Source organism: Bos indicus x Bos taurus, chromosome 12 (assembly GCF_003369695.1).
Source record: "Bos indicus x Bos taurus breed Angus x Brahman F1 hybrid chromosome 12, Bos_hybrid_MaternalHap_v2.0, whole genome shotgun sequence".
In the NCBI taxonomy this organism is placed as follows: Eukaryota; Metazoa; Chordata; class Mammalia; order Artiodactyla; family Bovidae; genus Bos; species Bos indicus x Bos taurus.
The window spans coordinates 86,639,933-86,663,891 of NC_040087.1; the positions used below are offsets into that span (position 1 = coordinate 86,639,933).

Genomic DNA, 23,959 nt, shown 5'->3' on the forward strand with positions numbered 1-23,959 from the left:
TCTGTTTATTCATTTTATTTATTGATCCCATTTATTTATCAGCACTGACTCGTGTAAACATATTTTCTGTTTTCGGTTGTAATTCTATACTAATGTTACTTGTGGCTTCGTTTGTTCTAGCTTTGGCTGTTGGAACTCTCTCAGCTTGGCTCTTCCGTCCTTGTCACTTGCCCCAATCCGTTTGTGTTTTTCTTCTGCATTTTTCCTTTATTTTGGTAAAATGTATGTGACAAACTGTGGACTTGAGTTAACACTAATGCATCACTCTTGGTAACAGCTGTATCACATTAATGCAAGATAGGGATCCGGTGGAGGGGAGCAGTTAATGTATGGGAACTCTGCTTTCTTTCCCATTTTTCTGTAAGGGATGTGTGCATATGGGCATAGGTAGTCCTTTTATTCAAGTGTATAATTAGTGGCATTTATTTCCAGCTTTTTTCCATCACTCTATAAACAGAAACTAGCCACTGAGCAGTGACTCCCCACTTGTCTCTCCCTCAGCCCCGGGTTTCCCGGTGGCACAGTGGTAAAGAATCTGCCTGCCAGTGCAGGGGATGCAAGAAGTGTGGGTTTGATCCCTTGTTTGGGAAGATCCCCTGGAGGAGGAAATGGCAACCTACTCCAGTATTGCCTGGAATATTCTGTGGACAGAGGAGCCTGGGGTCGCAAAGAGTCAGACACCACTGAGAGACTCAGCGCTGAACATTACCTGGTAACCTCTAATGTGATTTCTGTCTCTGGATTTGCCTATTCTCGATAATTTCATATAAGTGGAATCATAGAATATTTGTCCTTTTGTGTCTTCTTTTTTTACTCTAGCATAATACTTCCAAGGATTATCCATATTTTAGCTTTTTTCAAAACTTTGTTCCTGTTTACAGTTGGACAGCATTCCATTACGTGTGTATTTACTGCATCCGTCAAGAGACGGATACTTGGGTGGCTTTCATCTTCTGCCTGCTGTGAATAATGCTGCTGTGAACGTGGCTGTGTGCTTGTCTGTCTGGGCCCCCATTTTCAGTCCTTTGGGTCTATGCCTAGGAGTGGGATTGCTGGGTCATGTGATGATACTGTGGTTGAGAGACAGCAGACTTCACAGTGCCTGTACCATTTTACATTACCACCACCACTGCGCAAGGGTTCCAGGTTCTCTGCATCCTCACAATGCTTTTTACTGTTGCTTTTTCACTCTAGCTCCCATAGTAGGTGGAAGTGATAAATTTCATTTTGGTTGATTTGCCTTTCCCTATGACCAGTCATGTTGATTGGGTACTATTGGCCATTTGTATATCTTCTTTGGAGAGATCTGTTCAGATACTTTGCTCACTTTAAAATAGGTTAGGGTTAGGGTTGAATTGATGATAAATGTAAGGAATTATTTCTGGGCTCTGAATTCTGTCCCACTGGTCCATGTGCATATCCTTAAGCTAGTACCAGTGTTTTGTTAACTGTTGCTTTGTAGGAAGCTTTGAAATTCGGAAGTTTGAGTCCTACAACTTTGTTCTTTTTCAGGGTTGTTTTGCCTATTATAGTCCCTTGAATTTCCATATTAATTTTAGATTTTTTTTCATTTGTGGAAAAAAAGCCATTGGGAATTTGATAGGGATCTGAGTATTATGTCTGTCCCGTAAACAGGATGAGCTTTCATTTATTTGTCTTTAATGTCTTTTAAGAATGTTTTCCAGTTTTCATTGTCTTTTACCTCCTTGGATAAATTTATTCCTAATTATTTTATTCTTTATAATACCGTTGGGAATGGAATTGTTTTCTTAGTTTCCTTTTTGGATTGTATCATTCCTAGTGTATAGAAATAACTGAGTTTTGTTTGTTGACTTTGTATGCTGAATTTGTATCTTAGCTTTAATTTGTGTGTGTGTATTCGTTTTTTAGAATTTTCTACACAATAGGGTCATGTTGTCTGCGCATTTATTTTTGTCCACCAGATGATAACATTGCTTCATTTAGTTTCTTCACTGATCATGTGGTGTTATTTTTTTAGTTTTTTGGAAAAGTGAACACCTCATAATTAAGCCATGACCTCCTTGACAGTTCTTTAAGAGCTTCAAGACATTCGACTAAGCCGTTTTCCACATCAACAGCAGTTTAATATCAGTGTTTAATCTTCAGAAAGTGTCAAAAAAACAAAACAAAACAGGTAATGTGTAATTGTTCTGCCAAGTACTTTTCTGTTACGATTCAGAGCTCTAGTATTTCGTAATAATGCATAGTTTCCTAAAATATCAGCCTTCCTGCCAACTTTAAAGTGACCGTGTTGTCATCTTTGAAGAAAAATAAGAGTGTAATGGTCACCAGTTGCTTTAAGCTACTGTCATTCATCCATTAGACCTGTGTTCTGGAGTAAAATGTAACCCTTCCTGTGACCAGTGCCATGTTCATGGGTGGAGTGTTCAGTTAGGGCTAGGTTCCCTGACATTTGGAGACTACGTAATACTGCTTTTGTTTTGGATGTAGTTCTGTGTGTATTTTAAACAAAACATGCTCGGTAATGTGTAGGAAGCTAGATTTTCTTTCAGCTGTACTTTTTTTTCATGTAAAATCATAAGCGATTTTACAAGTGTGTATCCTTCACTGTCTTGAATTTGTATTATAAAATTTTATGTAAGAATAATTTCATTACACAAACATGAATTATAAAATTCTGCCATTTCTCACCATCAGCCCATTTTGCCCCTACCTTCCACCCTCAGGATGTAATTAACTCTCTTATCTGACAACTGCATTTTCCTTGGCTTCCCTCATAGCACAGTTGGCAAAGAATTTGCCTGCAATACAAGAGACTCTGGTTTGATTCCTGGGTCGCGAAGATCTGATGGAGAAGGGATAGACTACCCACTCCAGTATTCTTGGGCTTCCCTTGTGGCTCAGCTGGTGAAGAATCCACCTGCAATGTGCGAGACCTGGGTTTGATCACTGGGTTGGGAAAGTCCCCTGGAGAAGGGAAAGGCTACCACTCCAGTATTCTGGCCTGGAGAATTCCATGGACTGTATCATCCATGGGGTTGCAAAGAGTCAGACAGGACTAAGCAGCTTTCACTTTCTTTGTCACAATAAAAGCTTTTGATCAGCATAACTAGGCTTTCAATACAGAGTTGATTGGAGACAGACAAGGAAACTATTGATCTAGTGTGTGCAACTTCATCATAGTTTATTCCTATAGGATTGCTTTCAGTTCAGTTCAGTTGTTCAGTTGCGTCCAACTCTTTGCGACCCCATGGACTGTAGCGTGCCAGGTTTCCCTGTCCATCACCAACTCCTGGAACTTGCTCAGACTCATGTCCATTGAGTCAATGATGCCATCCAACCATCTCATCCTTTGTTGTCCCCTTTTCCTCCTGCCTTCAATCTTTCCCAGCATCAGCGTCTTTTCCAATGAGTCAGTTCTTCGCATCAAGTGGCCGAAGTATTGGAGTTTCAGCTTCAGCATCAGTCCTTGCAATGAATATTCAGGACTGATTTCCTTTAGGATGGACTGGCTGGATCTCCTTGCAGTCCAAGGGACTCTCAAGAGTCTTCTCCAACACTACAGTTCAAAAACATCATTTCTTCAGTGCTCAGCTTTGTTTATAGTCCAACTCTCACATCCATACGTGTGAACATGTGTGCACATGCATGTGTACATATATAGGATTCCTTTAGACTTAATGAAACAATGAAAACGACTCCTTGCCCCCTTGCTGGGGTTTTTGAGAACTTGGTTTTGGAACTTTTTTTTTTTCAGTTTTTTAGCTCATTTAAAATGACACATTTCTGGGCTTCCCTGGTGCTGCAGTGGTTAAGAATGCAGGGGCACCAGTTTGATCCCTGGCCCTGGAAGATCCCACATGCCACGAGGCAACTAAGCCTGTGCACCACAACTACTGAGCCTGTACTCTGGAGCCAGGGAGCTGCAACTACTGAAGCCTAGAGCTGGTGCTCAGCCCAACCAAAAATAAATAAAACGACCCATTTCGAGTTTGTTCATAGGTAGCGAGTGGTTCAGGGATAAAAGACTGGATTGAGTTAAACCTGGATAAAGTTAAAATGGATTGAGTTAAAACTGGGTTACTCCCAGTGGCTGCCCGCGACTCCCCTCTCTCTTAATGCCTCAGTTACTCCATTCTCATTTGTACTTGAAGTACTGGGAAGGTGCTACGAATAAAAAATACAGTCAACATGATTAAGTCGAAAATATGAAAAGACATGGCACTTAAAAATCAACCTGTATATGAATTATTCTAACCAAAGGGAAACATGGTTGCTGTCCCATTGAGCGCTTCAAAAAATGAGTGAAGATTATATTGGAAACATTGAGGCCCTGTTTTGTGAGTGCTGAGCGTCTGAGTTACTCTAGTCACTGCAACCTGAACACTAAGGGCAGGTGAATTGAAACTTCTTTGCGGCCCATTTCTTCTCTCAACTCTGGGGCATGCATTCTACTTCGTAGGGGAAAGCCATGTGCTGATTTGTGCTGTCATTTCCTTGCTTTTTCTTAAATGTAACTGGTATTCTCTGACGAAAGGTTCAGATTTCCTTGGAAAATAAAAGGCTGTGAACACTATTGGGCTTCCCACGTGGCACAGTGGTAAAGAATCCACCTGTCAATGCAGGAGACTGCAGGTTGGATCCCTAGGTCGGGAAGATCCCCTGGAGTAGGAAATGGAAACCCGCTCCAGTATTCTTGCCTGAAAAAAACACTGTCAAGCGCGCGTGTATAATTTTCTGGAACGTTTCTTCTCCGCGGGAGACATTCCGCCCCGCCCCGTTCAAAGCTCTTACTGAGGCTAAGCTCGCGCCCCGATTTCCCGCTGACCGCGGCTCCAGGCCCACGGCCCGCCCAGCGCAGCTCGGGTCCGCCTCCGGCCCGCGCGCGCCCCTCCCTCGCCCGCGTCTCCGGCCCCGGCGGCGGGAGGGGACGCAGACGCGGAGCCCGGGGCGGGGGAGGGGACTTGTGGCCTCACAACGGTGGGGGCGGCCCAGTTCTCGCGAGGTTTCCGCTCTGACGGGAAGCGGCGGCACCGCCGCGTGGGGTACGGATGCGCTCGGAGGATGGAGCCGGGGGCCCCGGTGTGGCCGTTGCTACGCGGGGTCCGAGCGGGAGGGAGAAACCATCATCCGCAGAAAGCCAGTTCCGCCGGGAGTCTCCGCGGCGGGAGGCCGAAGCGCCGCTGGCCTCCTCTTCCAGCTGTGGGAGCGGCGCAGGCAAACCTCGCGAGGAAAAGAGGACGGTCTTGAGCAAAGTGAGGGCGGTGCGGGGGCGGTGCGGGGCCGGCAAACCTCGCGATAAGAGACTGCCCTGAGCAGTGAGGGGCCAGGGGGCGGGGCCGCTGGCTCTCCAGCACCGCGGACAGCGGCGTCTGGGCGGCGAGGAAGCGATTGGCTGCCCACTGCAGCGTACTCGCTCCCACTCCAGTGTTCTGGCCTGGAGAATTCCATGGACTGTGCAGCCCATGGGGTCATAAAGAGTCGGACGCGACTGAGCGACTTTCACTTCGACTTTTCTGACTCTGGAGGAAGAAAAGTCAGTTCAGCCTGTGGGTGTTTCCCGGCGAGGCTGGACGCTGGGGCCCGCCAGTGCCGCGAAGTAGCTTTCCTCGCTGAGGAGAGCCGGGCGGGTCCTGCGGGGCTGCAGGCGGGCGGGCGGCGGACGCTGCCCCTCGGGCGCTCTGCCGCGGCGCCGCCTGTTGGGGCCCGACCGCGTCGTATTGAGCGCGTGGGCCGCAGTGCGGGCGGCTGGCTGTCTGGCTTTAATGACCATTGCCTGGGGAAGTGCTACTGTCCGCAGCCTTTTCTGACCTCACCGATCCCTTTTAGACTATTGAGCCCTCGTTACCCTTTTGACAGCCTTGTTCTCCGTGCGCATATTTCACGCATTTTAGGATATTTGTTGTTGTTCAGTCGCCCAGTCGTGTCCGACTCTGCCACCGCATGGACTGCAGCACGGCAGGCCTCCCTGTCCCTCATCATATTCCAGAGTTTGCCCAAGTTCATGTTCATTGCAGCGGTGAAGCTGTCCAGCAGCCTCATCCTCTGACGCCCTCTTCTCCTCCTGCCCTCAATCTTTCCCAGCATCAGGGACTTTTCCAATGAGTCGTCTGTTCGCAAAAGATGACCAAAATACAGGAGCTTCAGCTTCAGTCCTTCCAGTGAATATTCAGGGTTTGATCTCCCTTAAGATCGACTGGTTTGATCTCCTTGCTGTCCAAGGGATTCTCAGGAGTCTTCTCCAGCACCACAATTGAAAAGCATCAATTCTTTGGTGTTCTGCCTTCTTTACGGTCCACCTCTCACAACAATGATATCCTAAAATACTCCGAGCTGGATATTCCGAGCCGAAACGGGGTGACCGGGATCCGGGTGGTTGTTGGTTAGCCGCTAAGTCGTGTCCCACTTAGTAGCTGAAGCTTCATGAGGTTCTAATGAATCCAACCAGCGACCTCTCTCCCCAGGTGGTCATCCGGCGGCTTCCCCCCAGCCTCACCAAGGAGCAGCTGGAACAGCAGCTGCACCCGCTGCCTGCACACGATTATTTCGAGTTCTTTACTGCTGATGTCAGGTGAGAAGACCTCACCAGCCTTAGGAGGCCGAGCGGGAATTCCTCGGCGGTCCAGGGTTAGGACTCCGAGCTTTCACTGCCCGTCCGGTTCAACCCCTGAACGGGGCACTAAGATCCCACAGGCTGTGCCGTGGGGCCAAGAAAAGGGGGGAAAAAAAAGAGCGAGGCACTGTTGTTGGGTGGTAAAGTAGTATAGATAATAGAAGCCATCTCTGTTTCAATGTCTTTCCCACACGTACGCAGAAATCAGTGCAGATCATTATTTCTTCAAGTTATTTCCAAGTAGTCGAATTACTAAATTCCCTTAAAATGATTTGAGTATCTCCATAGCATCAACATAGTCTAAAAAGAAAAGCAGTCTAACACCATATTACTTAATTTTGTTTTGGATATCAGTAAACTTTAATATTACCTTTTATATGAAATAAATTGTATTAAAATATAAGAAGGAAAACGAATAAATAATAGATGTATAAGCTAATGAGTTGTTACAGGTGAACACACCCATGTAGCTCAGCCCCCAGTGCTCCCTTCCAGGACTGACACCCCTACTTTCAGCCACCTCTGCTGAGTTATGTCTCTTTCTATTCTCGTCTGCAGCTTGGTAGTAAGATGTTTCTGTCAATGCTTTAACAGTTCAATATCTACTTTTTATTAAAAAAGAGCAGACCTCAAGTTAGCCCAATAGGGGGACAGATCAGCTAGAATTTAGTGAATTTCACTATGTGATTTCTTAGTGACTTCACATTATCTGTATTAGTTTTCTCTTCAATATCATGAGTTCTCATTTATAGCAGTCATACATATTTTCCTTTTGAATAAATACCTTTCAGTAAAAACTGTCAGTTCAGTCAGAGAAAAGTATCACAGGTAAATATAGATTTGTGTTTTTCTTAAAAAGCCAACATAAACACGATTTTTTCAAATAACTAAAGTTTAGGCTACAGTTAAAGGAGGTCAGGCACTGGACTCAGAGTGACTCGGATTGGAATCTCAGCCCCACCTTTTTACCAACAGCTCCCTCAGCAGGTACCTGATTTCTCCAAACCTTAGTGTTCTAGTGTTCTCATCCATGAAATGGGATTGAAAGTTCCTGCCTATGAAGGACGTTGGTAACTGTGAGATGGAGGAGAAAGGTTTAGTTCTGTATATCCCATGCTGCATGCTATAATAAATACCCTTTTAAGATAACCTAAACAATGCTCTTTAAATCTGTAAGGGATCTCTTTACAATATAATGTTTTCTCTGAATGAATCATGACTGGGTTGTGTTGTAGTCATGATGTATGATTAGGAATGATCTCTGAATAACCTTCCTTTGATTTCCTACATCTGAGAACTAGTATTTTAACCCTGGCTCTGTGCAGTAGAGAAACCAACCTAAAGTATCTCTGAAATCTTAAAAAAAAAATCTCAGTTAATATTTTGTTTGGATTTTTTTGATGAAGAGTACCCAGATTGTTGTAATTAACTGAGAAATGATTCTTTGGCATAAAGGTTTTATCTGAAATAGTTTGTTGTATCCAGAAAAGAAAAAAAATTAAAATAAGTCTTAAGTTGTTTTGGTCTTAAGTTTTTTACTATTTTCATTGTTGTCTCTTCTTTCAGTCTTTATCCTCATCTCTACTCAAGAGCATACATTAACTTTAGAAATCCAGATGACATCCTTCTTTTTAGAGATCGTTTTGATGGATATATCTTCATTGATAGTAAAGGTTGGGTCATTGGCTTTTTAAACTCTTCATTATAATTTCTGAGTACATTAATTAAGTTTTGTTAGATGTTTGTGAGTTTTAATTGAGTCCATAGATGCTAATCTAAAATAACTTCTTAAACTTTGATTATGTTACTGTGGTTATGAGCTTATGTTGAAAATTAAAATTATATATAACCCAAAGAATTCTAGCAATTTTGTGTAGACAATCTACTTAGGAATTATCATTGGACAGTGAAATTTTTCTCATAATGAGTTTTCTGGATAAGTAAACTTTACTATTTTACGTAAAATTTTTCTGAATAAGTAAAATTAATTATATTATGCAAACTAAATTATTTTATCCTAGTGCTATGTACTAGGCATTATGGACACAGCATGAAAAGTGAATCAGACATTGTCCCTGTCTGTCTGAAGCCCTACTCTTCTCCTGGTTCTTGACTTTATTCTGCATAATTGAGTATAATGCAAATATAGAAAAGTGTCTTGCAGATAAATGAGAGTTAAAATATCAGTCATCTGACAGATATAGAAGTGGCTAAAGGGTTTGGTACCAAGGTAGAAGTGTTTCATCTCTTGATTAAGCAGATTCTCTTAGTAAACTTTTCTGTCTGTCCCCACCCCAATATAACAACAAAATTAGTTTAAAGTTACTTTCATTCTGAATTTTCTGTATGAAGCAAATCTTACCTGAATATCATGTACATCCGTTGAAACCCTCTCTTTAAATAAGTGTCTCTTGTAAACTATGTCACTTCCTCGAATTCATATAATAGATTGATCATTGAATTAACCTTTAAAATTAAAAAATATAAGCTATGACTAGGAAAGCTATTTAAAGGTATCCCAAAATAAGCTCTTTGGTGGGAGGGTGAAGAGGTTTATTGAGGTATAAGTTACATGTGATTACAAAGTACCACTTTAAGGTATATAGTTTAATGAATTTTGAATATCTCCAGTCTTGTAATATCTCCAGTAGTTGTAACCACAACTACAATTAGTTTATTTACTAAATAATTGCTAATTCTTTGTTTAAATCTGGAGCTTGATATGCTAAGATTACTGTTATTTGAAAGTATAATTAAATTATAGTTTAAATAGTAACATTATCAATGCTATGCTGAATGCTTAAGTAAGCTAGATTATTGTTTAAAAACGAATACAGAAAAGCCATTTCAGAATGGCTTTTGTAATTTGTTTCCTGTTAAAGGGCTAGAATATCCTGCAGTGGTAGAATTTGCTCCATTCCAGAAGATAGCCAAAAAGAAGCTAAAGAAAAAAGATGCCAAAACCGGAAGCATTGAAGATGGTGAGTCCTTTTTCAAGTAGTGGATTGTGAAGCTTTGAAATTAAGCACAGTGGTCAAATATAATTCTTTCCCATACATTCCTTTTTTTCTGTTTTAATTTACAGACCCAGAGTATAAGAAATTTTTAGAAACTTACTGTGTGGAGGAGGAGAAAACTAGTGTCAGTCCTGAAACTCTTCTGGGAGACATAGAGGCAAAGACACGAGAACTTATTGGTCTGTTTTGCTCATTTTTTTCTCTTTATTAAGATATATATTTATAGAGTATATTTTTCTTTTTCATGATTATTATAAAAAATGGATGCATGTGACAGGCTTGGCAGAAATATAGAGTGTTCCCCAGTTTTGACAAAAGGAAAAGGATGTCAACATGGCAAATGGGGAAAATATTTCTGATTATCTGTCGGTGGAGAGAGAACACCTGAGTTTTCAGCTATGGTCATTCTGCTTCAAAGTTCTGATGCTCTGAATTGGCAGCTGAGAAGACATTTGAGTGCTGTGTGCTGGGCTGCATCAGGGAAGCTTGTCTCAGAGCTGAAGCCAGTTATCTTTGCAAAGAGCAGCCACGGTAATGAGATGCTTTGCTTAAGAGTGATGTCATCTTGCCATCATTCAAAACTGTCACAGCCCCTGAGCAAGTGAGGCAGATGCAAGGATAAGCCCAGCCCGAGTGCTGGGTCTGGTTTGAACCTGGCCTTCAGCCTTCTCCCCACAGGTGGTCTATTTTGGGAGTGGCTGTACCCTAGTAGCAATCTACCCGAAGATTAAGGGTAGACATGGAACTCCTTTCTCTAGCAGGCAACCTGCTTGTCACTCCCAAACACATGTGAAGTGTCTCCCTCCTCACCTCTGTTGGGTCTGGGGCCTCCTTACTGCCTAACACTCCTCTGCCCTCCCCTCCCATGCCTACCTCCTGCTTATCCACTAAGACTTAGGAGACAGAACGGCTACACTGTTATACTTTATCTTCTTTGTTCTCTCTCTCTACATTAATTCTCCTCTCATTCTGCTTCCCTGCTCCCCACCCCCACAACAGAATGATATTTTTGTCTTTGTAGTCTCAGCACATGATACATTTCTTGGACAAGTTAGGTATTTGGTAAATATGTGTTGCATAAATTAGTAAGAAAGGCTAACATTATTGAAACGTTCTTCATTAGTCTAATAGTGAAGTTTTATATTTTATAAGAGATGATTTAATGTGTGGCTGGAAGGATCTTTAATCACTGAAGTATTTATGGAGATGTGCTTAGCTCATGTTGACTGGGTATCGACTCTGAGTCTGGGTCCGGGGCAGTGTGAGAACAGGACACACGCGTCCCCTCTCTGTAGCTGCCCGCGCACTGGGGCGACTGGAGGAAACACAAGCAGAAACGCTCAGGCCCAACATCTCCTCTTGTGAGAAGCACCACAGATATGATGGAGCAGGGTATCGGGACAGAGAGTAAGACCTCTCCGGGACTATATTTGAGCCAAGTCCAATGGAGCCAAGAGATAGAAGGAGAGGGCTGGAGGCTGGCACTCTGGGCCTGCGTGGTTGGACACAGCGGGCAAGAGGCAGAGTTGCTGGAGAGGCAGGGCTGTTGCATAATGGGCTGGAGACCCATCGAGGGTGTGATCTGGTCTGATTTATTTTTCCCCATCACTCTGGTTGCTGCGGAAGATGGGAGAAGCTGGACTCTGCTTAGAGGCTCTGCTGTCCTTGGGGAAGGTGGCTGGATGAGTCCTGCAGAGTCAGCATGTGTTCTGGAGGTCGAACTGACAGGACTGGCTAAGGACTGGGTGTGGGGGTGAGACAGCAGAAAGAATCATGGCCTCCAGGTGCTCAACTTGAGCAGGTCAGTGGTTTACGGCACCTTGACTGAGGTGGAGAAGAAACAGTGTTGAGGGAAAATTGCAGTTTCGCTGTAGAATATAGTGATTTTAAGAAGAGCTAAACAAGGAAGCAAACTAGAAATTATTTATAAACTCAACTTCCTCCCCCTCCCATCTCTTTACCACTTCTTCTTAAGCACCCTTGTGCAGGACCTTTTCTTCTGGGCAGTTGGATATCTGCCTGCTGGTCACACACACACACTCACAGTCCCACAGAGTCCAGCCGTCCTCTCGCAGAGGAGAGACCAGTTGTCTTCTATGTTCCCAGTGCCTTGCCCAGTGTCTGCTGCATAGGAGATGCAGCGTACCTATTTACTAAATGAATAAATGTGGCTTAGAATCCATGAGCCCAGAGGAGCCTGTAGAACCTTGTTTCTGTGATTTCCTGTTTATGCCTATTTAAATGTAAACTTAATCAGGAAATTCATGGCGAATGCCTTTTCCTTTTCTTAGGTTCTAACCTTTAGTGGATTCTTAGGCTCAAGTATGAGCCATGTGAGTTATGTGCAAGTGTTAGTTCACTCTGAAGTTGCAGTTCAGTGCTGGCCTGTCAGAGTCTTTAGAGCAGACAGACCTGGGCCCAGGTCCCAGCTCTGAGACTTAGCAGCTATGGGACTTGCTTCCTCATAGGTGGTTGTGGCCGAGCCTAGTAAGTGGGGACTGTTCTACTGTAGGTTAAATCAGGGCTACATGGCCATGCATGTTCTCTTTAGTAAAAGATGCACCTTTATGGTTTGTAAAGCACTTTCTTTGGGGCTTCTCTGATGGCTCAGTGGTAAAGAATTCATCTGGAATGCAGGAGATGCAGGTTTGATCCCTGGGTCAGGAAGATCCCCTGGAGGAGGAAGTGGCAACCCACTCCAGTATTCTTGCCTAAAAAACCCCATGGACAGAGGAGTCTGGTGGGCTACACAGTTCATGGGGTGGCAAAGAGTCAGACATGACTGTGCAACTGAGCATGCAAAGCACTTTCTTATATAGGGTGTCACTTACCCATCATATCAGGCCTCTGAAGAAACAAGGCAGGTGTTTATAGTAAAGGAGGGAAGGCAGGTGGAGTCTTCGTATCAACCCCCCTTACCCCCCTACCACCCGTTCCCCTGTAGGTCTCAGCCCTGCAGCAGCTGACAAGCCCAGAACCTCCACAGTGCAGAGCAGAGTCCTCACTCATTTCCAGCCCTGCCCCCACCCCATGGATACAAAAATCTGGGTGCTTAAGTCCCCTCTATAAAATTGTGTTATATTTGCATGCAGCTTACACACATTCTGCTGTATACTTTAAGTCATGTCTGGATTACTTATAATACATGATACACTGTAAATGCTGTGATAGTTGCCACTGAGTTACAAATTCAAAGTTTTGCTTTTTAGAACTTTTTGTAAATTTTTTCCCAAATATTTTTGATCCGTAGTTGGTTGAATCTGCAGATGCAGAACTGATGATGTGAGGGCCGTCTGTATATAAATGGAATATTTGGAAAGTTTAATGTATTCATTTTGCTATTTTGCTTTTATATCATTTTTGGGTAATATATAAGACTCCTTTAAGAATAAGGAATTAAATGCCTAGTATGTGTAACTGTCAGTAGCTCCAAATTCCTTGACTTTATAGAGATAGAGTAAGAATTCCCCCAGATAAAATGAACGCTCATGTAAACTTTAAAATTATATATTCTTCCCTTGTTTTAAAGGTTGAATTGAAAGCAAGTATTTAAAATAGGGAAATCTTATTTTACAGTTAAAGACTACATTGCAATGTTTGTATTTTAGCTAGAAGAACCACACCTCTCTTGGAATATATTAAGAACAGAAAATTAGAGAAGCAGGTAGGTCTGGCTCTTTACCCTGTGAATAGCCTTCTTGTTTCCATCATGTCTGTGCAGACAGTTTATACACACACTTTCCACATCTTTAGCGAATTCGAGAAGAAAAACGAGAGGAGCGGAGGAGGAGGGAGCTGGAAAAGAAGCGCCTACGGGAAGAAGAGAAGCGGAGGCGGCGGGAGGAGGAGAAGTGCAGGAGGAAAGCAGCAGAAAAACAGAAGAAAATGGCGGAGAAGGAAGTAAGGATGAAGGTAACTTCCAGGAGTGTCAGAGAGTGGGCTTCTGCTTAGATTTGCCCTTCAAGAAAGATTTCCTAACTAAAAAACTGCATGTTTGAAACCCGCTGGCTTTGTGTATACTGCCTTTCTGTATGCAGGCTGACTCATAGAACTGGTTGTGTCATTTCTTTTGTGGTAGCAGCAATGGTTTCTACATCTCTTCCCCGGTTTTTTCTTTGACTGACGCATTCATTTAGCAAGGTGATTTAGGTTTTTTCTCTGTGTAAAATTTACTCCCCAATTGGGGTCAGCCATTACCTTCTTAGTATTCTGCTCAGGTGACTTTAACTCAGTCTAGATTCCAACCTATCATGCATCTTACCTCTTCAATGAAGTGTTTAAAGTGCCCTTTAAGGATTCATTAAAATCATGTAATATAAAGGGAAAAAAATGAAAGGTCAGGACCAGGTGGGAACTAGGTGGAGAGGAAAGGAAAGAGATCACAGTTGCCATAATTGAGCAACAGATCAGTTGCTGATAACGCTCAGCAATCAGAAAAGTTGATGAGAAACATTTTCATTATCCATGAGGAGAAAACACACCGTTTCTTCAAGGAAAGCAAAGCTTTTTCTAGGCCTTTTCTCTCATAGGTGTTCATATGGGGTTCACTAGCATTGAAGGGAATCTCCTAACGATTTGCCTGTAAAACACACAGCCACGTGTGTCGGTCAGGACTGGCTTGGTGACGCTGCAGTGAAAGTAGCCTCAGGATCTCACTGGATTCATGCAGCTGTTCCTGCTCATATCACGTGTCTGTTGTGCACTGCTCATCATGGCCCTCCAGGGACCCAAGCTGAGGAGGCTCCATCTTGCATTTGCTTCCACAGTCTTTCTGACGGAGGAGGAGGTGTGTAACACAGCAGATTGCACCCTGGTTCTTAAACCTTTTCTATCTGCTGCATTTCACTGGCCACTGAAAGGCACATCCCTACCTAATGTCAATTTGAAGGACAGCAGAAGCATCAGGAGGAGAGCCTGAAACATCTGATGAACAGCACTCCTGCATAACGATTTCCAAAGACCATTCCTTGAAATGTGTCTCCTTAAGTTTAAGGATTTGCTGAAAAACTCAGCCTGATGGACGGTGTAGGCCAGGTTATGTTGTTCCAGCACATCTGCTGCAAAGATACACTCAGCATGCAAGATGAGCAAGAAGTCGGACAGAGTGGTTTCCTTCATCTTGGCTTTGATGACAGTTCTTACAGATCTGTGTAGCTTTAAAATCTTATAACCTGATAATAATATTGATGAAATTGAGGAGCACAATCAAGATTATTAAGTGAAGATTGTCTATCTTGCTTATGCCAGGGCATGGACCTAATAACAGGCAAAGCAAGGGTGTCCCCTGAAAATAACTCAGAGAGTGTCTCCTGTTTGTCCATGTGGTTTAGTGTGAGCACAACTATTCATAGTAGAAATGTAGCTGATATACTTCCTATAACAAACTTACATAGTCTCAACAGTACAAATTAACAGCCCTTGAAGGATAATAAAACGAAGCTGCAATACTATGGGAAGGGCTTTGTCATTGTAGAATGTCAGCTCTGTCGTGACCAGAGGGGAGGAAGGTGTATCCTTAATGCAGACCTTACGCTCGCAGGTATGCAGATATTGCCTAACCTTCTTTTCCTTTACCTTTCTCAGCAAAATGTAATAGCACTTAATGCTTGATATTCTCAAAAGTGGTTTTTTCAACAGCTTTGAGACTTTTTCAGGAAGAATCATTGAAACTTGTAGCCTACAATTTTGACTATAATTTTAAGTAAGACTTAATGGTATTTGAAGTAGAACATTTTATTTTTACATGTTTGAATATGGAATTAGAAATCAAAATAAGCTAAAGAAATAAAAACAAATTATGTCAGTAAAAGTAACTGTAGGACTCTTCACATAGAAAAAGAAGCCAAAACATGGGCACAGCAGGAGAAAGACTTAGTCTTATTGAATCTGGTAAAACAGAATCCTGGTGGCAGGTTAGACCCCACTGACACGAGTCGTCCACAGCTCTGTCCTCTGAGTGTCTGATCTGATCTGGGCTTCTGATCTGACAGTACGTATCCGACTCCAAGGGGAGCCTTTTATGAGCATGTGCTCAGTGTGGGGATCTCTGACCTAAGATTCCTCTGGGGAGATCAAGTTTTAAAAAAAGGAAACCTAAAAAATAAAATCTGTAAAGAAAGACCAAAAGAATTTATATTGATAACCTAAAAGTGAGGAGGCAGAGAGAGGTCCTCATGGCCCTTTTTACCATAAAGAGAATACGCAGCCCAGTGGTTCATTCTCCTCAGAGGACTAAGCGGTGAGCTCACGTTGAGGAAGGCAGTCAGGCTGCCAGAGTCACAAATGAAATTCCTGAAAACTTTGTAAGTTGTAGGTTATTATCTGAAAACGTTGTGTGATCTTTTCCACGAAGCTCTGTAGGAACAGGTGTGTGAGATCAGTTTATAAGCATGGATGTGGACTGGACGAGGCACACATGCCCTGACCCCCGCTGTCCACCCCGCTGTCCTCCGTGCACCCTCCCCGCTGCCCTCATGCTCCCTCCCCACTGTCCTCCCCGCTCCCTCCCTGCTGTCCTCCGTGCTCCCTCCCTGCTGTCCTCCCCGCTGTCCTCCGTGCACCCTCCCCGCTGCCCTCGTGCTCCCTCCCCACTGTCCTCCCCGCTCCCTCCCCGCTGTCCTCCGTGCTCCCTCCCCACTGTCCTCCCTGCTGTCCTCCGTGCTCCCTCCCCGCTGTCCTCCGTGCTCCCTCCCCGCTGTCCACCCCACTGTCCTCCGTGCTCCCTCCCCACTGTCCTCCCCGCTGTCCTCCATGCTCCCTCCCCGCTGTCCTCCGTGCTCCCTCCCTGCTGTCCACCCCACTGTCCTCCGTGCTCCCTCCCTGCTGTCCTCCCCGCTGTCCTCCATGCTCCCTCCCTGCTGTCCTCCCCGCTGTCCTCCATGCTCCCTCCCCGCTGTCCTCCGTGCTCCCTCCCTGCTGTCCACCCCGCTGTCCTCTGTGCTCCCTCCCTGCTGTCCTCCCCACTATCCTCCATGCTCCCTCCCTGCTGTCCACCCCACTGTCCTCCGTGCTCCCTCCCCACTGTCCTCCACGCTCCCTCCCTGCTGTCCACCCCACTGTCCTCTGTGCTCCCTCCCCGCTGTCCTCTATGCTCCCTCCCTGCTGCCCTCTGTGCTCCCTCCCCGCTGTCCTCTATGCTCCCTCCCTGCTGCCCTCTGTGCTCCCTCCCCCGCTTCCCACACAGGGAGCTCCTCCGCGCCCGCCGCCAGATTCACGCCCTCTCAGGATGGCTCCCTTCGCTGTCTGCTCCCTGGGCACATCCTGTCTGTGCAGGGGGCCCTTCCCTGACCCCTTGAGAAACCATTCCTCCACCCTCCCCGACACCTCTTTGTACTTGTATTCTGTTTATTATGTGTCTATAGCATTTTATAACCTCCTGAGATTATCTGGCTCACTCTTCGTCACTGTGGTTACGGTTCTCCCACTCTGGAGATGCCACCGCCTTGGCAAGAACATCAAGTGTGAGGCCCTGACTGTGGGCCCTTGTTTCACACAACTGCATTCCTAGCCCTGAGCCTGGGCTCTCCTCCCCAGTTCAGGGCACACAGCTCATCAAACCCTTGCTACCTCTGGAGCGATAGGAATGTCCTGTATGCTAAGAGCTAAGAGGTGGCTGGAGCCCTGGATGGCTTCAGGATGGAAGCTGGTCACCAGAGAGACCAGGCGTGATTACAGGGTTAGAACTTCCAGCGCCGTCCCCACCTCCCACAAGGGAAAGGGCTGGAGATTGAGTTCAGTCATCAGTGGCCAGAGGTGCAATTGATGATGCCTATGGAATGGCATCTCCATAAAAGTCCTGAAGTGTGGGGTTTGGAGAGCAACCTAGCTGGTGGACACACACATCCTGCTGCCGAGAGAGTGGAGGTGGGAGGCCTCAGACTGCTCCCAGGTACCACGCCCCGAGCTCTCTCCCAGCTGGCTGGGCCTGAGTTGTACTCTTCATTAACAAACCAGTGATAGTAAGTAAAGTGCTTCCTGAGTTCCCTGAGTCATTCTCATTGAAGAACTCCCTGAATTTATAGCCTGTCAGTCACAAGTACTGGTGACAGCCTGGGACTAGCACCTGGCCTCTGACGTGGGGACGGCCCCATGGGGTCTGACCTTGACCCCAGGTAGATGCTGTCAGAACTGGTGTTGGAAAAACTCTTTGGTTTCAGAAATATTGTTACAACAGTTTGTAGGTGCATAAACTACTAGTTGGATTGATGGAGACATTCACTATTGCATTTCCCTGTGGTTTGCATATATTACTTTTTAAACTAAAAAAAGATAGACTGTTACCTGAAAGGATTCTCCATAGGCAGGTAATCTCTGATGAGAGGCAACTTTCACAATTGTGTCTGACAGTCTGTATTTCATTCTTAAATGATCGCATTTAGTGAAATATGTCTGTGTATAGTTTTCCTATACCACAACTTAAATAAGTTCACTTTTATAAGTGAGAGCAAAATTCTTACATGTAGACTTAAGTTCATGACCCTGCCTGTAGTACTAAAGTTCAAAGAATAAGAACAGAAGGAAGGTCCAATTTCATACCAGAAGCAGTGTATCAGCGTTACTGCTAAGTCTGTTACGAGAAAGAGAGTAATAGGTAGTTTGAAAACTATTCTCAAAGTCATCAACAGTAAAACATTTTTAAAAAGTTTTTACTGTATTATAAAAATAATATGTGTTCATTTTAGAAAAACTAGAACCTATAGATGAAAGGAAAGAAAATCATTTCATTTCTGCTAACTGAAAATAATAACACTATTGCATGCCTTTTAGACATTTTTCTATTAATATATCTGTGAATCAACATATAAATAGGAATCAGATCATTCTGCTTTGTAACATTCTTTTCTTCATTTATATAATATCTTTTTATCACATTACCCTAAATTGTTTTTCATAACTACAAAGTGCCTCATTGACTGAATGTTCCCGTGTATATTCAACCAAAAACCTGCTCATTGGATCTTTAGCTTATGTTTTTTGCTATTCAAACATTTGGGCTCGATATTGGTGTATATTTTAAATTATTTATTAAATACATTCTTTTTAATATACTCTTAAAGTGGTATTTTACTAGCATTATAATTTCTCAGCTTCTCAAAAAACCAGAAAAGGGAGAGGAGCCGAGCACTGAGAAACCAAAAGAAAGAGCGGAGGAGACTGACCCTGGAGACGGGAAGTGGGAGCCCTGTCCCAGTGCGGTGGTCCTGAAGCCCAAGCCCCCAGAGGGCTCGCTGGAGGAGCTCCGGGAGAGGTGAGCCGAGCTCTTGTTTCTCTGACCATGTTCCGCACCTGAAGTTGTCATCAAGTTGTGGTCGTGTCGCCTTCTGCAGTGTGAGTAAATGCTTATATTTCAAAAATATGCTTGGAATTCAGGAGTTTTGCTGGGATGCGCTTGTCCACACCTTTGCCTCTGTGGTCAAGGTCATGCTGATGGTGAACTGTCAGTCTGCAGCCCGAGGCTATCTTCAAGCAGGGAGTGTCCTGCCTCCAGGGTCCACTCTTCTGCTGCTCCTCTTGGATCCCTGCCTTTGCCTGTCCGTCTTCTCTTCTCACTCTCTTCCTCAGGGGTCTCTGTTGGTTTGTAGCTCTCTTCTGTGCTCTTGTCCTGTTTCCGGCACAGATGCGTGCTTGCAGATCTTTCTGTTCCATGAGCCCTGCTGCCTTCGTGTGCGGAGCCACAGATGGTATGTGGGGCTCATGCAGAGAAAGACTTTAAGATGAGCTAAGCAGCGACTGAACTGAACTGAACTGAAGCAGCAACTTATTTACTTAATATTCATTTAACAGTTTGATATATTCATGTGTTAATTTTTTAAGTTAATTTTAGCTCTGCTTGGAACAGAAACTCAAACTGACAGTTCTGTGTCATGATGGATGTTCATCTGGTCTACTAGGAAAGTCCCTTGATTACTTCTAGTCTCATTTGCTTTATCTATAAAAAAAAAAAACACAGAGGGTTATATTTACTAGGAATTACAAGAATGTGTGTGTGTGTATATGATACCTTAGTTTAGTGCCTATTACATATATGTCACTCAAACGTAAGAGTAAATGTTGTTACTACTCTTGTTTATTCATCTTTTCCAAAGTTTCTTATTGAGCATCTGTCGTGTGCCCATCATGTGCAAACCTGCACAACAGTGATGAGCAGACTATATGTTCCCTGCCTGTTTCTGAACTTGGAGTCTGGAAGGGAAGACAGATAATTGTCAGGCAGTTTATGTAAGGTTACTGATAATTTGTGTTGAATCACAGGTCACAAAATGACAGTGATAAAGAGCAAAGGGATAAGGAGAGAAGATCCCGAGAAAAAGAACTTGAAGCACAGCAATGCCACTTGGATGACAGCAGGAAACACAGAGCCCACCATGAGCTGGAAAAATGTTCGGGAAGAAATGGAGAAGAGCTGGCACGGGGGAAGGGGTCGGCCGCAGACGGAGCGAGAAGAGGGAGCCAGGATAGGGGCTGCCCTGTGGAAGCAGCAGAGAGGCCGGGAAGGGAGAACAGTGAAGACCGGCCGGCACCCAGAAAGGAGCGCACAGGAAACAAGGTTCTTTTATTCTTCAGGGATAATCTTCCATTTATTTCATCTGCTCAAACTATTAACTATAATCCTGCAGGCTTATAGCTGCTTTTCCAAACAAAAATGTTTTATTTAACCAAGTGTCTTGAGGTGTCTTGAGATGCAGGACCACAGGCTTTGACAGTGTCTTAGACCCTGAAAGGCTGTGTCTGTAGAGCAGTGATTCTTGTCAAGTGAGAGGGTACCAGGGCCTGAGATGAAACCAGCATCTCCTATACTCAGAGAATTGATTTTTTTTTTAACCAAGAAAGGAAAAAAAAAAAACCCACAAAACCCTTTTATTTAGCATAAAACTGCACATTCACACTATTTGCCTAAGAATAAGTAATGGAAAGATTATCTATTTTACCCCTAAGACAGTAAGGAAAATATGTCTTGGTGCTTCCTTTTACGTTATTAACAGTGTTCTGGTTTTTTAAATTGAAGTTTAGTTGATTTACAATATTGTGCTGGTTTCAGGTATACTGCGAACTGGTTATTTTTTTCAGATTATATTCCATGATAGGTTCATACAAGATATTAAATGTAATTCCTGTGCTATACAGTAAATCCTCGTTGCTTATCCATTTTGTGTCTAATAGTTTGTATCTGTTAATCCCATACTCCTAATTTGTCCCTCCCTCTTTCTTTCTCTCCCTTGATAATCGTAAGTTTGTTTTCTGTGACTGTGGGTCTATTTCTGTTTTGTATATAGATTCATTTATATTATTGTTAGAGTCTACTTGTAAGTGTGATCATATAGTTACTCTCTCTGTCTGACTTACTTCACCTAGCACAATCATCTCTAGGTTCATCCACGTTGCTGCAGATGTTCATTGTTTCATTCTTTTTATGGCTGAGTAATATTCCATAGTATATACGTACCACATCTTCTTTATCCACTTATCTGTCAATGGGCACTTAAGTTGCTTCCATACCTTGACTACAGTAAGTCTCCCACATACGAACAAATTCCCATCAGAGAGTGTGTTCATTAAGTCCAGTTTGTTCATTAAGTCCAACAAAGTTAGCCCAGGTACCCAACTAACACAATTGGCTAGGTAGTACTGTGTTGTAATAGGCTTATAATACTTTTCACACAAGTAATACATAAGTTTACTGAGTTATATGAGTTGTTTATGTAGTTTGGCTATTAACCCCTTGTTGGTCACATCATTGGTAAATATTTGCTCCCATTCTGTAGGGGTTTTTTATTGGTGGTTTCCTTTGCTGTGCAAAAGCATCTAAGTTTAATTAGGTCTCATTTATTTATTTTCTTTTGCTTTGGGAGACTGACCGAAGAAAATATTGCTATGATTTGTCAGAGGATGTTTTGCCTGTGTCCTCTTCTAGGAGTTTTATGATGTCATGTCTTATATTTAGGTCTTTAAACAATTTTTGAGTTTATTTTTGTGCATGGTGTGAGGGTATGTTCTCATTTCAGTGATTTGTGTGTAGCTGTCCAGCTCCCCCAACACCCCTTGCTGCTGAGACTGTCTTTTCTCCATTGTGTATTCTTGCCTCCTTTGGCTTAGATTAATTAACTATGGATGTGTGGGTTTATTTCTGGGCCCTCTACTCTGTTCCGTTGATCCATATGTCTGGTTTTTGTACCATAATGTTTAGATTACTGTGGTTTTGTAGTATAGTCTGACATCTGAAAGGGTTACACCTTCAGCTTTGTTCTTTTATGTCAGGATTGCCTGGGCAGTTCTGGGCTGTTTGTGGTTCTATATAAATTTAAGGATTATTCTAGTTCTGTGAGAAATATCATGGGTATTTTGATAGGGATTGCATTACCTCTGTAGATTGCTTTGGCTAGTGTGGCCGTTTTAGCAGTATTAATTTTTCTGATCCAAGAGTGTGGGAAAGAGTGTGATAGGCTACACAGGCCTACCAAGCTCTTTCCCACTCTTCTCATTGACCAGGCTGATATTAAGGAAAAGGACGTTCTGGTAAACCCCACGGTAGTAGTGACTGTGGGGACTTCACACACAGCCCAGGAGTGGTGGGTAAAGGTGAGTGGTGAGCCCTAGAGAAACAGCATAAGACATGCCCCCCGAGTCACATTGCCCCTCAGGTGGCCAAGGCTGCTGTTCTGCCCAGGCACACATACAGCTCCCATAGGGCTGGCTGGCCTCAACGGTCCTGGCCTGCAGGATCGCTTTGTCCTTCCCTGGCTTTGCTTTCCCATGCCCTGAAGCAGTTTTATTTCATTTCATGTACTTTATTCAGTCATGTTTTTATCCCACCACCTCTAAGAGTTTAGTATGATAACTGGTTAGTATTTTCTATAAAGGGGACAGTGGAGGAATAAGGTACACAGAAATTGTAGCTTATTACAAATGTGTGACTGCTCAGCTCATAGCTCAAAGGCCATGTCTTAGTTTGTTTCCAATTTTGCATCCACCGTGCATGGTGAGTTTGAAGGGTTGTAATGAGTGTGTTTGAGTTTTCACCTCTCACAATAGGAGGGAATGCCATGATTGTACCAATTCCACAGAGTGGTCTAGGTTTCAGCAATAACACTTTCTCAGAGACTACTTTCAAGTTATTTTGAATACTCTCTTTCATGGCCTATTTTAAAATCTCAAAATGCCTAGTTTCTGAGATAGTGCTATGAAAAAGGCTGATTTTTACCTGCTAGACTGATTTTCTTTAGATAATTAGGATTATCAGGGCCTAAAATAGAGCTGTTGCCCCAACCTGTGTTTCTGGCCCTTGGAAGAGTAACACGCCTTCTGTCCTGGCAGGACCGGCCAGGCTTGCAGCTGTACCAGCCCAGAGCTCGCATCCGAGCCTGTGACTGTGATGGAAGACACCCTGAGGAGGGCCGCGACGGGAGGAGGGGTGAGGCGGAAGACTCAACGGTGGCTTTAGCTGAGAAGAGCGAAGAGGCGGTGTGGGGCGACATGCATGTTGGTGACGTGGGTGGGGGCTCCCCACCTCAACGCTCTGTGGATTCGAGAGGGCGTTCCTTCCGGAAGTTATAAATTACATTAGCCTGGGATAAAACCTGCACACTGAATTTACTAATGAAGAAATGAGAAAGCAGAACTATAAAGGTGGCATAGAAATACAAGAAACCATTCTTAAGTAATCTTTTAAAACTTTGAACAGAGTTACAGATTTTACCATTTCTGTTATAAGCTGGTATATATAATTTAACCAGAACCAAAAGAAAACTAGTATTGTGTGAATTCTGAAGCCCTTTCAACATGTTGTGGGAATAACGTGGACTTTGAGTTTTACACATTCGTGAGCAAACGGTCTATCTTGTGCCTTTGTTGTTTTCTGTGGGAAGTGAGCAGCTCTCATCGCTTGTAACTCCTGTAATTCAGCCATTCATGTACCTCCTTTCGTGAGGATTCACTACGGCCGTGGTGCCGTTGTCCCTCTGATAGGAACTCTAACTCCGTATAAAGCCCCAAATTGTTGCCCTTTTAACAATATGGCCACAGAATTAACAAAAACAGTTCCAGTCTTTTGATGGGGTGCTCATGGTTTATAACATAAATGGCATTATTTTGAGAGAGGGATAACTTAGGTATGGCATTGGGTTTTTTCTTTTTGCAGCCTGAGGCAGTTGTAAAATAACTTAATGTAGCTTTTTGCAACTGTGTATTCTATAGTATTTTTTCTTTTGGTGAAATTTTAAATGTTAATGTTTTTGGCACTGTGCTTTGTACCATTTATTAAATAAAAATTTTAGTTGCTATGAATTTGAACTCCAGTTATGATACTTTCCCTATGTAGACTGTTGATTAAAAAACTGCTTTTTAAAATGTA

At 43.6% G+C, this 23,959-nt stretch overlaps 1 protein-coding gene and 1 long non-coding RNA gene across 5 annotated transcripts; both read left to right on the plus strand.

Annotated features, from left to right (window-relative positions):
- Positions 1–617: 617 nt before the first annotated feature.
- Positions 618–2,791, plus strand: LOC113902602. The gene is made up of 2 exons (XR_003513873.1): positions 618–712; positions 2,000–2,791. It is a non-coding gene; the product is annotated as an uncharacterized LOC113902602 (long non-coding RNA).
- A 2,182-nt stretch (positions 2,792–4,973) lies between these two features.
- On the plus strand, positions 4,974–23,959 carry UPF3A (UPF3A, regulator of nonsense mediated mRNA decay). 4 transcript variants are annotated; one of them, XM_027558079.1, is made up of 10 exons: positions 4,975–5,237; positions 6,447–6,553; positions 8,162–8,268; positions 9,478–9,576; positions 9,681–9,791; positions 13,221–13,276; positions 13,366–13,512; positions 18,699–18,859; positions 19,864–20,158; positions 22,924–23,959. In XM_027558079.1, the coding sequence occupies exons 1-10, from the start codon at positions 5,034–5,036 to the stop codon at positions 23,161–23,163; spliced, it is 1,527 nt and encodes a 508-aa protein (XP_027413880.1). In that variant the 5' UTR covers positions 4,975–5,033; the 3' UTR covers positions 23,164–23,959. The 4 variants fall into 4 exon arrangements, with proteins under 4 accessions (XP_027413883.1, XP_027413880.1, XP_027413879.1 ...); XM_027558078.1 differs by having other exon boundaries at positions 4,976–5,237; positions 13,366–13,524; XM_027558082.1 differs by lacking the exons at positions 18,699–18,859; positions 19,864–20,158; positions 22,924–23,959 and adding an exon at positions 14,207–16,103 and having other exon boundaries at positions 4,974–5,237; positions 13,366–13,524.